This window comes from Buteo buteo, chromosome 13 (assembly GCF_964188355.1).
Source record: "Buteo buteo chromosome 13, bButBut1.hap1.1, whole genome shotgun sequence".
Lineage (NCBI taxonomy): Eukaryota > Metazoa > Chordata > Aves > Accipitriformes > Accipitridae > Buteo > Buteo buteo.
In genome coordinates this window covers 32,714,979-32,728,331 of record NC_134183.1, presented here as the reverse complement: position 1 = coordinate 32,728,331, position 13,353 = coordinate 32,714,979, and the positions used below count along the sequence as shown (strand labels likewise).

General features: G+C 36.7%; 1 protein-coding gene across 3 annotated transcripts in view; it reads left to right on the top strand.

Moving 5' to 3' along the window:
• Positions 1-13,353, top strand: part of APBA2 (amyloid beta precursor protein binding family A member 2) — a 110,142-nt gene that overhangs the window by 66,759 nt on the left and 30,030 nt on the right. For all 3 annotated transcript variants that reach the window (XM_075045442.1, XM_075045439.1, XM_075045440.1), the window contains 2 exons: positions 8,074-8,154; positions 9,513-9,549. In XM_075045442.1, the coding sequence (XP_074901543.1) occupies positions 8,074-8,154; positions 9,513-9,549 (118 nt within the window). The remainder of the gene's footprint in view (positions 1-8,073; positions 8,155-9,512; positions 9,550-13,353) is intronic.

The following is a 13,353-nucleotide window of genomic DNA, read 5'->3' as shown; positions in this document are numbered from 1 at the left end:
ATTGTTTGCAGAGAAATTGCTTGGAAGATCCATGGTTTTGTCATCTTGCTAAAAGATATCAGTTATTTTAAGTGTGCATCACACAATACAAAATACCATGGTGAGAGGGATGACACAGAAGCATACATACTGCATATGGAACACTTTGCTTTTAAGTTAAACCAAGATACTATGTGTTTGTCAGTTTTTGTAAACAATAAGCAAACAGGAATGTGCATTTTGTGGTTTTATGCATGTACTGTGCTGCCCTTAGCTTTTTTCATGTTTCTGCTCCTCTCTTCCTTTCCTGCCTCCCATAAGTGAAAATACTGCTGCATAAAATTTCAAGTTAGTTAACAGTAACTGATACACAATACATTTTTACATACCTTTAAAAATATGTAGTTATTAATTCTTAGCCCATGATAAATGCTAGCAATTGTCTTGCATACAAAATATTAAATAACCAGTAGACAAATGTGATTTTTAAGGTTCCAGTTGCTAGGTTTGCTTTCAGCAATTAATCACCAGAGAACAGTAGTCACTTCTAAGAAGGACCCAACAATCTGCAGAGAATGGAAAACAAAGTAAGCATCTCATTTTACTTTCAGTGTGGGTCAGTCTCCAGTCTTAAATATACATGCTCACCCTTGAAAACTTCAGGGATATGAGCTTGCTTGTATGAGCCTTATATTTGTAAATACCTCTAGGGAAGTGCAGACGATTTGCACTAGACACGCCTGAGGGAAACCTAGAATACATTTAGAATGTGTATTTGCTCTAACTCACTGCTTAACATAATTTATTTCTTGCAGGTTTTCCACGCTTATATTATTTAAGAAAGGCATTACATCTATGAAGTTGAAACTGATTATTTGGGGCATTTTATGACATAACTCAGATTTAACAGCTTCAGGCCAGGAGTTTCCCTCACCCCCATTTGACATCTTAGTCATCTCAGCCTGAGCCAACTGTTAAAGTATCTGACACATGAAGAAATTTTCCTTTTTGCTTACAATTTCATTTTATATGTTTCAGCTTCATGCAGGGAAGTCTAATATGGTCAGACACCCTATTGATGTAATTCTCCTGAATTATCACAGTTTTTATTGTAAAATAAACATGAATTAACTGACTTAAGTATTGTTGGGTGGAATAAGGAGGAAGGGGAACTGAATGGCTCATTCAACTGATACTAGCATACAGTATGACCAGAAATTTTAAACTGATGTGGTGTTCCTGTGCAAAAGTAGTTGCTATTGACTTGGAAGTTTTTCATCTTTTTTGAACGCTATTACATTTGCATAGCTTCAAGTTTAGGTAGAATATTGTCGATTTGGCACACTAATAATCAACCTTAGAACAGTTTTACTAGGTGGAAAATGAGAGTAGCCCTCCTGTTGCAGATGAGTGCTTGTACCACACAAAATATGAACAAGGGCCTGGTCTAAACCAAAGCTTGAAGCACAAAAAGCTTGTCTCCAGATCAGTTCACTGCAGTGTATCCTGTCCTGCTTCCTTCTCACAAAGCAGTATGGTATGGGGCAGTCTCAGGCCCATCCTGCTGTTCCCAGACAGCATTTGGAACTTTAGTTTCTCCTATTGCACCCGTAAGATATCTGCAGAGAACGATGGCATTACCTATTATTTTACTAATACTAAGTTAATGCTAGCTCTATACAGTCAGGTAGCATAATTAAAGAATGGCAGAAGCAGTCAAGAAAAGAGTTAGCAAAACACTGGATACCAGCTGAAGTAATACCAATGGAAGATGTTTTTTGCACTAATGGGACTCAAATAATCGCTTCCCTCTGGAACCTCGTATGTGGCAGTTTACTCTTTCAATCCCAACTGGAGTCATAGCTTTATGAAACACTGGCATTGGCATGGCCCGAGAGCTACTTCAGATGACCATCTGATCAGCCCTTTGTTCTTCATGTCTCATCTGCTTAGATTTCAGACTGCAGACTCCTGAGGATGCATAGTCTCTCCTACCCTATTCAAACAAATCTATTTGCCAACAATAAAAGATAAAGTTTTTAACAGCACCAACACCCTACCTTCACCTATACCCTTCTAAAGAAACAGGGATTTGCCATTATCACCATTAAGAAGGAGAATCTTAGAGGGAAGTCTACTTTAATGATATTGCCTGTGACACATGAATTGTATTGCTTCTTATTTCTCAATTATACTTTCATATCACTGACATACATTTGAGAACCTAACCAAATATGCTCAAGCTCCCCTGGTAGGGACCCCACAAGCTTCTGCAGCGTTAGTCTCATTTCACAAATTTCATGTAGGCTATGCTCTTAGACTTTTTCAACATGGACAGTCAGAGACAGATAAAATATCATTAACAAAGAATTTGTGAAAGAAAATTTTACAAAGTCTTTTTTTTTTTGTCTCAGTTTGTTCTCCAACAGCTTTGTACACATCAGTGCTGCTACTGTGTTTTGTTTACCTGTACTAGTAGACCTCAGTAAGGACAAAAATATTTGAAGTTTATTCCCTTTTCTTGGCATAGGCACAGTGCTCTTCTGCTGCAAAGACCCCAAATCAGGAGTCTTGTCTGTAAAACATCTCACCCTTAGAACAGTCTGAAGCAGCTAAGATGATAGACATTTCAGAAAATCTGTATCTTAGGAATTTCTTACTGGAGTTCAGTCTGAGTATTATGGGACGCATTTGATAGAATTTGTGGAAAACACAAATGGGTTTAAATAAAGAGTATTGAAAGAGCTTGCTGCATTCTCCCTTGTGTTCTAGGCAGCTGTGGGGCAGAAATACTAAACAGCTATTACCGAGTGACAGTTCCCAAACTTAGCAGGTATAAGTACTTGCTGAAAAGTGCTAAAGAGTTCAAACATTCTCAGACAAAACCAGTTTCTTTGTGCTCATTGGCTGAGTCATGGCTTTTTAGCATTAAACTCCTGACACCAGGAGACAGCCAAATCAATGCTTCTTGCCTAAAGATGCATTAGTGACAGAGTATTCTCTTGGAGGTTTAGAGCAGAAGGCAGTATGCACTCCAAATTACATCTACATAAAAATGCACCATTCAGCACAGCTATTTCTCTGAAACTCTTAACACAGCTGGTTCTCAATCCTAAATATATGCAAGGACAAAAAACCTCTTAGTTGGTTAAGATGATAAAAATCAATTGGCGATTGTTTTCATGTTTATTGAAATTGGATAGAGTATTGAAATGCTTTTGTGGAATGCTTAGATCTCTAAACTTACTTTGACTCCTTCTCTTTTCATGCCAGTTCCATACTCTAACTTGACTTGCTTACTCAGAACTACTCCTTTCCACAAATATTTTCCTCTTCACTTTTGACGTGTGCTAGCACCAGCTCTAAATTAGCACATAAGTAATGGAATCTTTATGAGAGAACAGTGTGTGAAGTCTGGCCTTTATTTTCTGTGATCAAAATCAGAAATCCTTCAGCTAGTCAAAAACTGTCTTACTCAGATTCTACCTTAAGTGTATCCTGCTGGGTCAAATTGCTCCTACTGACACTACCATGTTACTGATGTTACAATAACTCATGCAGCAGCTCAGTAAGGGTACATTAAGCCATTTGCACTCCACATCACCTATGAGATAAGTTATTTCAGTTGTGTGGGCTAATAGGAATAGTACCACCGTAATAGACTTGTTACTAGGTTACCATCTCTTGATTCAAAAAGATGTTTTAGATGCACCTTAATGTGTTTCTATAAACATAGTAGTGTTTAGATATCAGGAGGACATGTAGCCCAGTGATAAACTGCCTTCAGAAGCCAACAGAAGATCACAGAAGTTGAAACTACTAGAAACTGAAGTTTTGTCCTTAAGTGATGAAGGTAACAATACTCATCTGCTTTACCTTTGTTCTAGAGAGAGACAACAAACCTGGATGAAAAAAATCTATTAGATCTGTTGGTTTACTTGTGCAACAGATAACTTATTCTAGTCAACCTACTACAAAATATCCCTTGTCCAAAAAGGTTCTTTCTTTTTGGAGCCTACCACAAGGAACCTTTTTCAGTTGGAACATACCACAAAACATCTGTTTTCCAAGAAGCTTAGTAGTCTTCAAGATGAGTCTCAAAATATGTAAGCCAGTACATTGGTTTCTGAACACTTTATTTGATAATATTTGAACAGTATTGCTAGTAAAGAGATTGGCAGGTATGGATCATAAGCCTCATTATTCAAATGTTTAAACACAGTAATAAAGCCTTACCATGCCTTTGAGCTGCACTCAGTGCTTGCTTACCAACTCTTTACCAAAAGAGTTAACAATTCTGAAAAAAACTAATCTTTCAACTAATCTTTCATTCCTCTCAGACAAAATATTCCTCTGAATAAATCAAGAAAGGGACTAACCTGCTGGTTTCTAGCAGAATGTTCTCCAGCAGGAAAGTGCTTCATCAGCACTGAGCACCACAGCAGCATTCAGGATCCCAGGTGGCAGCTTTGAGGAGGACCATATTGCTGATATGAGATTTTGACTGAAAAGCTAAACAGCTTACACTGGAATAAACAACTAGTAGCATTAAGAAACAGCCCAACTCAATCATTACCAACTCTCACCTCCAGCTAAGATGAGCTTTATACTGCAGGAAGGGGTGGTTATAAAGGGGGTCTGGTTGACTGGGAGGGGCCCTGCAAGATTGGTGGGAGGAGGGAGGCCCAGGTGGCCCCAGGCCTGGCAATAAGCCATCAAGACAGGGCTGGCCAGCACATGGGTAGAGCTGTAGGCATGTTTCTGAAAGATGTGCATAGATGCTTCAGTGACCTCAAATAAGTAGAGTCTGATTTTCCTCTCAGCTTAAAGATGGCATTTTCTGCTGCTTCACATTCCTTCACATGATGCTGGACAGTGCCTCAGTACTTGCTCAGAGGCAAAAGTATTAATAATACTACACCTTTAATATTTTAATTTTCTTATATCTTTCCTTTGCAGAATCTGTCCTTTTATCAGAAACTTTTAACATAGCTGTAGTTCTGTGTTAGTGTGCAGTCAATTCCAGATTTCCAGTTTAGCTTTATGTTCTATTCTAAACTGCAAGTCAGGGTATAAAGTATTTATAATACCTTGTAAGTATTTCCTTCAAATGTGATTTTTTCTAGCTATGGTAAAACTTAAAACAACAATATAAATTGGAAACTCTCTAAGAAACACAAAGAAAGCAAGTATTGAGTATGATAATTTATTTGACATTGGTCAGATCACCTGAGAGCATGAACAAACTTCCAGCCCACACCAAATAGCAGAATTTATGTTTTCTAAAAATGATTCCATAAAGAAGCTCCAAAAGAGCCCTTCATCTTTGGTCTAGAAGCATCTCCTTCCATATGTACAAGACTACACGATTTGTAACTGTGTATGGGAGATACAGCCATGCCTACTGTGCATAGTTCTCTCCTTTGACACTGTAAGTCTTGAGGAAAGAAAGGGAGGCCCTTCTCCCTGTGCTTCTTTCTGCCCTTTTCTTCTGGGATACCATGTTAGCAAACATTTCTTTAGCATGAAGATCTCAACCCTTATTTTGTAAAGGGTCATTGTAACAGCCCACATATTTGCAGGCAAATGTTGGGCACAGAAAGTCTCAGGCACAGTTCCCCTTACATGTGCTGCTGCTAAGGGGACACAGGGAGTGCTACACTCTAAAGCTGAGAGGATCTCAAGAATGTGATAGTACACTCATATTTGTTCGGAGGAAGTGCTCACACACTCACCACATTTTTAAAGAACAAAATGTTAATAGATCAGCCAGAGTTGGAACATGTTCTGTGGACAGATGTGCATAAAAGAAATGGAAGAATTCTTTGTACCTGAGATTCTGCCTAATTAGACTGGGGCTCTTAAACAAATAGGCGAAACACTGGGGAAAAAAAAAAATTGGCCTTCGTGTACAGACCCAAATAGTAAGTAAAAAACATTTATTATGTTCCTTGTAGAGGTGATGTGATTGATCCCAACTCATAATGTATTCTGCACAGACTTTTCTTTGGAACCCAGCCAATACACAATAACAACATATCTACTACATATGTGACATATATACTACATATGTGACATATAAACTACATCTGTGACTAGGAAACAATAAACAAGCAAGGCTTGTTTATATTCCTAAAAACCTGAAAATAGGAACTCCAGTAAATTACAGCTATGTATAAATCAAAAGCGAAATGTCATCCAAGTGTTTAGTCATATTTTATATTAAGACTATATGGAATTATATATGCAACTATTACCAGAGAGCATGATTGGTATTATGATCCCCAGGGCTGAATAAGTCAATTGACGTATAAGATTTGTGACAGAGACATGTTTGAACAGTGTTTATGGTATGCTTACTAAACCAGTCAACCAATTCTTTCTTTATATGCAGGTGCATTTTCAGTTCAGTCAAGTGTGTGGTAATCAGAATTGACAAGAGTTTTTAAAGTATTAACATTCTGTTGCACATACTGGAGTTAATATAGTTGCTGTCACTGTTTACAGTTTAATGTATCTTCATTGTGGCCTTGTCATTTTCCCTGCTTAAATCATACTTGATTTAATCCTACTACTTTAGGGCATAATATATGATTATTATGCTTGTTTTATTAAAGCCCTCTAGATATTTGTTTACCTCATTAATATATTTCACTGCATATCAACACCTATTGCTCCATATTAGTTTAGCCATGCAATATAATTAGATTTGTCTTGTCTCAAACAGAACAGGATTTATAAGCAGGGATATGGTAAGCTTCTTAGCTACTACAGCCATGTAAACAGGGCCCTAGTCAGTGGGTCGCCAAGTCTTGGTGTTCTGTGTATGTCGCAGATAGTCTTTTGTTTCCTAAAATCCTGCTTACTACTTGGGTGACTTTTTGCTTTGTGTGTGTTGTCTTACCTGAGAATTAGCATTACTGAGCTAATAGCCCTAATGTGCCTGCTTCATTAGCACATTTTGTTCAGCTGACTAAATATTACTCATAGGGTGTAATTTGTCCAGAGATGAACATGCAGACTTTCTTTGATTACAGCTACCTATTGCATTTGAAAGTCAGAAGACAAGGAGTTATGTTCACATGTAACATTCAGGCTGACCCTTTGAAATAATACTGGCTCAGTGTTTTCCATTTGCACAGTTGTTCATACAAGTTCTTACTTGTGAAGCCTCACAATGACAGTGGCATTTAGGTACTCTTTTTTATACATAATGGGGAAACTGAGAAAAAAGGGAAGTAAATATCATAAACCATAAAAATTTGTTCCAGAAATCACCTTGGTTTTCCAGATTTCTAACACTGAAACTCTGAGTCATGAAAACTTCACTTTCTTGGTATGTATGGGACACATACATACCTGTGTTGGGTGCTGGTGTTCTGTCATTTGTGTCAGGTCTGGAGAAGAAATTCTGTCCCTGAGAATATTGGAACTTAGAAGAAAAAGAATGTTGCATAGTTTAAAAGGCTTAGTATTTTCCTTGTGTGAGGTTTTATATTTTCCCTTTTGCATTTCTTCAGAAGCCTGAAGATGTGCTGCCAGCATGCTGTAGATTTGCTTGGCCCAAAAAGAAGGAGATGCCATGAGGTATCTGTCATGAACACAGAATCCTATATCTGGTGCTAGGATTCTGTTTTTCAGATCAGAGGTGGCCATTAGGACTATTTTGATTTTCTCCAGTACTGAGAATAAACACATTTAAAAATTCTGACTTTGGTTTCTGAAAATTTGAACATGTCAGCATTTGGCTTAATTTCCTGTGAAAAATTTGCATTGAAATAAAATAATTTAATTTAAATTTAAATCAGTAGTGTAACTGCTACTTAATGATAATTGAGATGTCTTATTATTTACATCAAAATACATCTTTTATTATAAACAGCCCAACATTTTTATATGAATCTCATATTTGCTAAATTACAACAGGAAATTCCAACTATTGTAGCACGTTATGATATTTCAATATCAGTAATGAATATTGATTGCACATAGATAATGACATATAAATACATATAAATAACTACACAGAACAGCTTCATGACGAATGACTGTCATAAAATAATTGAGAACATGCTTTCTTGTTTTTTCTTACAGATGTGCAATGGTTTAGAGCAGCCAAGGAAGCAACAGCGTTCAGATCTCAATGGACCAGTTGACAATAATAATACACCTGAGGTAGGTACCTAAGGCCATTAGGCTGTTCTGCTGCCCATCTTCCTGCAGTCAGGCTTCCATGAGGGAAAGCAGGCACCAAATTGTCAGCTTTCCCCCTCTCATGGGGAGGCTCTGTTTCTTTTCCTGAACTGACAATAAATACCATGGCTGCATATTCTGAAAAGTCTTTGAATCATACCCACGGATTTGTTGCTGCCACATTCATTTTATGTAACTGTCCATGGCATGTACTCAAACCTAAAATTTTCTGATGACATACAGAATAGAGAGAACACTTCAGAATTTCTCTTTTTGGATTATTGGAGCATCAAAAAAAAATTGGCTTCTGCTTTTTTTCTCCCTCCTGCCCACCCAACCCCCCGCCATCAGTCTTTAAAGCCAAAGGACTGATTAATTCCCACAGGAATAATTCTCTTTAAATAACCCCTAATATCAAACACATCATTCAGTGCTGAGGGCTCAAATGATTCATGTCTTTTTGAGTGGTCTCTGTGGTAAGATGCATCCTGTCTCAGTGTGCTGTGAAAAAGATGTGGTGATAGGCAGACCTGCTCTTGTCACTAAAGACTGGAGCAAAGAAGACATCTAAGAATGCAGAATGAGGTTATGCTTGAGGCTAGACACAATGAAATGAAATTCAGACTTAAAAGCAGAAGTCTGTTATCTCAAAAATATGTAACATATTTAGCCTGTAGCCTGTTACATTAATGAAGAGGTACATTTCTAAAACCTTTTCCCATAATGGAGAAATCAGCCTCTTTCCTGGAAACAGGAATGCCTGAGGAGGCTGGCAAAAGACAAGCAAACGGAAGGACTATATCTGTTTATTGAAAATAGAGACAGTATCATAAAAAGAGCACTGTTGTGGCTCCTGCTGAGATTAAGTGTAATGCTATGTACTGTGCAATCAGGGACAGTTCTTTTTATTCACTGACCCAGAATCTTGCTTTGTAAAATATTGTTAAATGTTCTTAATTAGAAATTTGGGATATCATTAATAGGCAATGTGATCTAGTGGATAAACTATTGGACTGGGAATTGCTGGTTTGTATTGCTTATTTGACAGCTGACTTCCTAGGTCATTTTCATGTTTTTCCCCCTACTCTCCCTTATTTTTTTGTGTGGTGGGATCTGCTTAAAATGCTCTGAGATTCCAGGTAAACAGCACTATGTAACAGTTAGGTTGGGTTAATTACTGTGATGTAATGTGTTTCACTGTGCTAAATAGTGGCTATGCAGAAGTTATATAGAGAAATTTGATTTTTTAAACAACAGTCAGCTGTTTAAATATAGTATGAATTCACTTTGGTTTGTGAAAATTATTTTGTTACAGCTATACCATTTTTATTTCTCAACAGACAAAGAAAGTGTCTTCATTTCCAAGTTTTGTTGATGGTAAGTTTTACATCATCCATAGTTAAAGTAGGATAAAATGGAAGCAAATGCTTTAATATATTTTAAAGATAACAGTTCTAAAAAACAGTCAAACCCAAGAGAATACAGCTGAAAACTTTTAAGTATTGAAGTATTTAACATTTTCAACCCCCCCTGTGGGAATGGGTGATAAAAAGGAGGGGCAGATAGAGTTCTCAGATTAAGGTAAAGATGGAGACAGTTAAAAATCTGGAAGGGTGTAAAAAAGTTGGTAACAGTGGGCCCCAGCAGGGTGGAGATTTATGATTTATGAAGGTATAAGAGCACCCTGTTCTTCATGGCCTTGTGCAGAGGAAAGAGTCATTTAACTGTTCAGAGCAGCCCCGTATCACTTTGATGTGATGCACGTTATGGCACTCTGGGAATCTCAGTTGTCAGCACAAACAAAAGGGTTCTCCTGATCTGATAAAAAATTGGTAATCCAATCCTCTGTTTAGAAGAGCCATGCTTTCATGTATTTCTTCAGTCTCCTTTGCACTGCTATTACATATTTTCTGTTTGGAGAAAAATAAGTCAATTTATTAACACAAGAAGGTGAACAGAGATAAAATGGGATTATACTGAAAAACATTATCATTCTCTGATTCACAGACAGCTGAAGAACTTTTTATGGGGAAAATGCATACAGCTCTTCCTGCAAAGGAAATGTCTACACTGTAAAGTGAAAAAAGACAGTAGGAATCTTCTAAGGATCTGACCCCTTAGATCTGCCATGAACACACTTTTCGCAGAATGGAAACCATAAATGAATGTTAAAAACCTGATTACTAATGCCATTCTCAACTCAGAGAAAACTTACTATGATTTAGAATAATATTAGAATGTCCAAAACATTTTCCTTCTCTTCCCTGATGCCATCAGCTTGACTAGCAACTTCTGTTTTAAGTCATTTCCTTGAAGAGCTAGAGCAAATGGAAGGGTCAAAGATTTCCCCTTTTACACAGATTGACATTTGAAGGAAATTACATGTAACACTTGGCATGTGCTGACTAACAGGCCCTAAATAGAGGTAAATTAAATGCATTCCCCAAAGGTGGCTGAGACAAGAAAGCAAGCTGATACTTTGTAATAAGCATCTACCGATTGTATAGCGGACAACTATAAAGGGAGGCCAGCATGACTATAGCTGTAAAACGGACTACAAAATTCACCCCTCACAGCACTGGTAAACACAACCGCGCATTTTAATTTTATTGGGATAAAAAGGTTATGTCTTTTTCTTACCTTACCTTACCAATCGGCTCACTACTCTGTTGGAAAGAGGTCAGTATACTCTTTTAGATAGCATGATACTTTTTTTGTAGTTTAATTGTTTTGCTTTCTCTGATTTTTTTCTGTAGTTGCACAGTATGTGAGGATAAGCTATCTCTTAGGCTTTTTCTATTGCAGGTATTATATGGCATTGTCTAATACAAATAAATATGTAACTCACTAGGAGCTTATGATAGCTAACATGACTGCTCTCTGAATTCAAAGAAAAACAGAGTTTTTATTATTAATTTGTATGTAGAGTCCCAAAAGGAACAGGACCCTACTGCACAAAAGAAAAAGTTCTGCCAGCTAACACTCCTTGTTCTTCCCTGAGTTTTGATGGCAATACCACAGTCATATTCTGGTTACATTCATATTCAACTGTTCAGGCACTTAACTTTCAGTATGACTCCTTAACTAGAGTAGCTATATCTATACCTCTGTCTCTATTAATACAAAATATTTTTCATATGCCATGTGGACATAAAAATAAATCAGATAATAGGCACAAAAAATATTGGAAATGTGTCCCTTTGATATTAAAATTGTTTCAGTAGTAGTACCACTACATACTTCTAGTGGTTAATTAGTTCCATGTTCAGGGGTTCTGGCTTTTTTGCTCTCTGTATTTGTCCTATCACCATAAATCTCATTCCCTTGCACAGTAACAATCATGAAGTAAAGAAATCAGCCAAAATATGGGACTTGTAGATAGCCATCCTGTGAGGTGACATATGCCCTGTGTCCATTTACTCCTTATGCAAAATCTGCTGCAGTGCCACGCACCCTAAGGTCTCAGTGACTTCATGGAGTATGATGGTTCTCAGCAGGAAGTTGAAAGTACTTCTGTGCTCTGAGCGCAGTCTCTAAATACTGTCTGAATCCTTGGTTTACACATGATTTTAGATAAATATAAAAATATGTTCCTAACAGATGATTAAATTCAGTTATGCTGAATTATTGAATGAGTATTCTTGTTCTTATTTTATGAATACAAAAGATAAGTTAATTTAAAAATATTTAGACCTAGTCTACTTAGTTCAGAAATATGTTTATACTTGTTGCATTAATAGATCAGCAGAAAACCAAGTAATCTCTACTGCACTGATAAGATAGTGCAGAAATTTACAGTTAGATTTTTTAGAAATAGTTATCTAATGTTTAAGCACCAATACTCAACATAAAATTCCACTCTTTGTTCACACTGAACTAATCTTCAAGTTTCAAATCTATTTTTTTCTTTTTCCCTTCCTCATCAGTAAGCCTTACACGTGCTTACAGTCAAGGGCATGCTTAAGTGCTCTGATGAGCTGGGACCTCAGCCAAGTCTGCATTTTTGTATTATTTAAAGCAGTCAGAGATAAGGGAAGAAAACACTCAGGTAACCCAATTTAACCCTGGCAATTTTCGATACCATTCCATCCTTCCAGCAGATGTCTTCTTTTATGTGACAATTGCTTACATTGCTTTCATGACAGGAAACGCATGTTGGAAATGTTTTCTGCCCAACATGCCTTGTTTTCTGTTTTGTTTTGGGTTTTTTGTTTGTTTTTTTTTTCTTTTTTTCTATATTAGCTATTGCTATAAGCATTTTATACATGCTTTTGTTTTATACATGGTGTCACAGAATTTGTTGCTATTATATTGATTCTGCAAAAAATCACCTTCTAATGCTATGAAGAGATGTTTGAAACCTTATGCAACCAAAAAATCCCCAATCTTTAAAGAATCCAAATGAATAAAATTAGGATTATAAAATTGCTTAAAACCCTAGGTTATTTCCATGGTCAAGAAGTTTTTCAGACAAATTAGTTAAAAAAACTATTGCTGTCACCAAACAGCCAAGAAATGAGAAGAATTTGTTGTTTTCTTGGTAACACTCCCTTCTTTCACAGATCCCTAAGCTATGGTGGGGATTACCATTTCATGCTCAGAGCTGCTAGGAGTGTAAACATAAAAATAGATCTCTAAATATGTCTTTGAAAGTGCCTTTGACATAGCCTATCAATGACTTGGAAATCAAGACAAAAATGTCTTACTCAAAGATGTACAAAGCACCAATACAACCAGAAGTGGGCCAAATTCAACATTCTTGAAAATAATTGAAGAGAAAACAAGCTTTCCTGAGTTCAGCCAGCGTTTTTGGGATGGAAAGAAAGTAGACTAAGGGACTGATATGTTTTAAATAACCAGCACAGCTTTTTTTTGTTGACAAATCCTGCAGACTCTTAGCATTTTGGTCTTTGCTTGATGTAGTAATGACTGTATTAGAATTTGTACCAAGAATTGCAATTTTACTTGTCTTCTGACACACAAAATATTTCAAGAAAATTACTCTAAATTAACTACTAAAGGAGGTTAGTTAGACTGATTTAAACATTCTGTGGGTAAGCGTATTTCAGAGCTAAAGCAACCTTGATTCAATTTAGCTTGATTTACTTAGCCTGAAGTGAATGAAGGAAAACAAAATTAAAGCCACTTTAATTTTGAATGAGCGTGTTGATGCAGGTATCT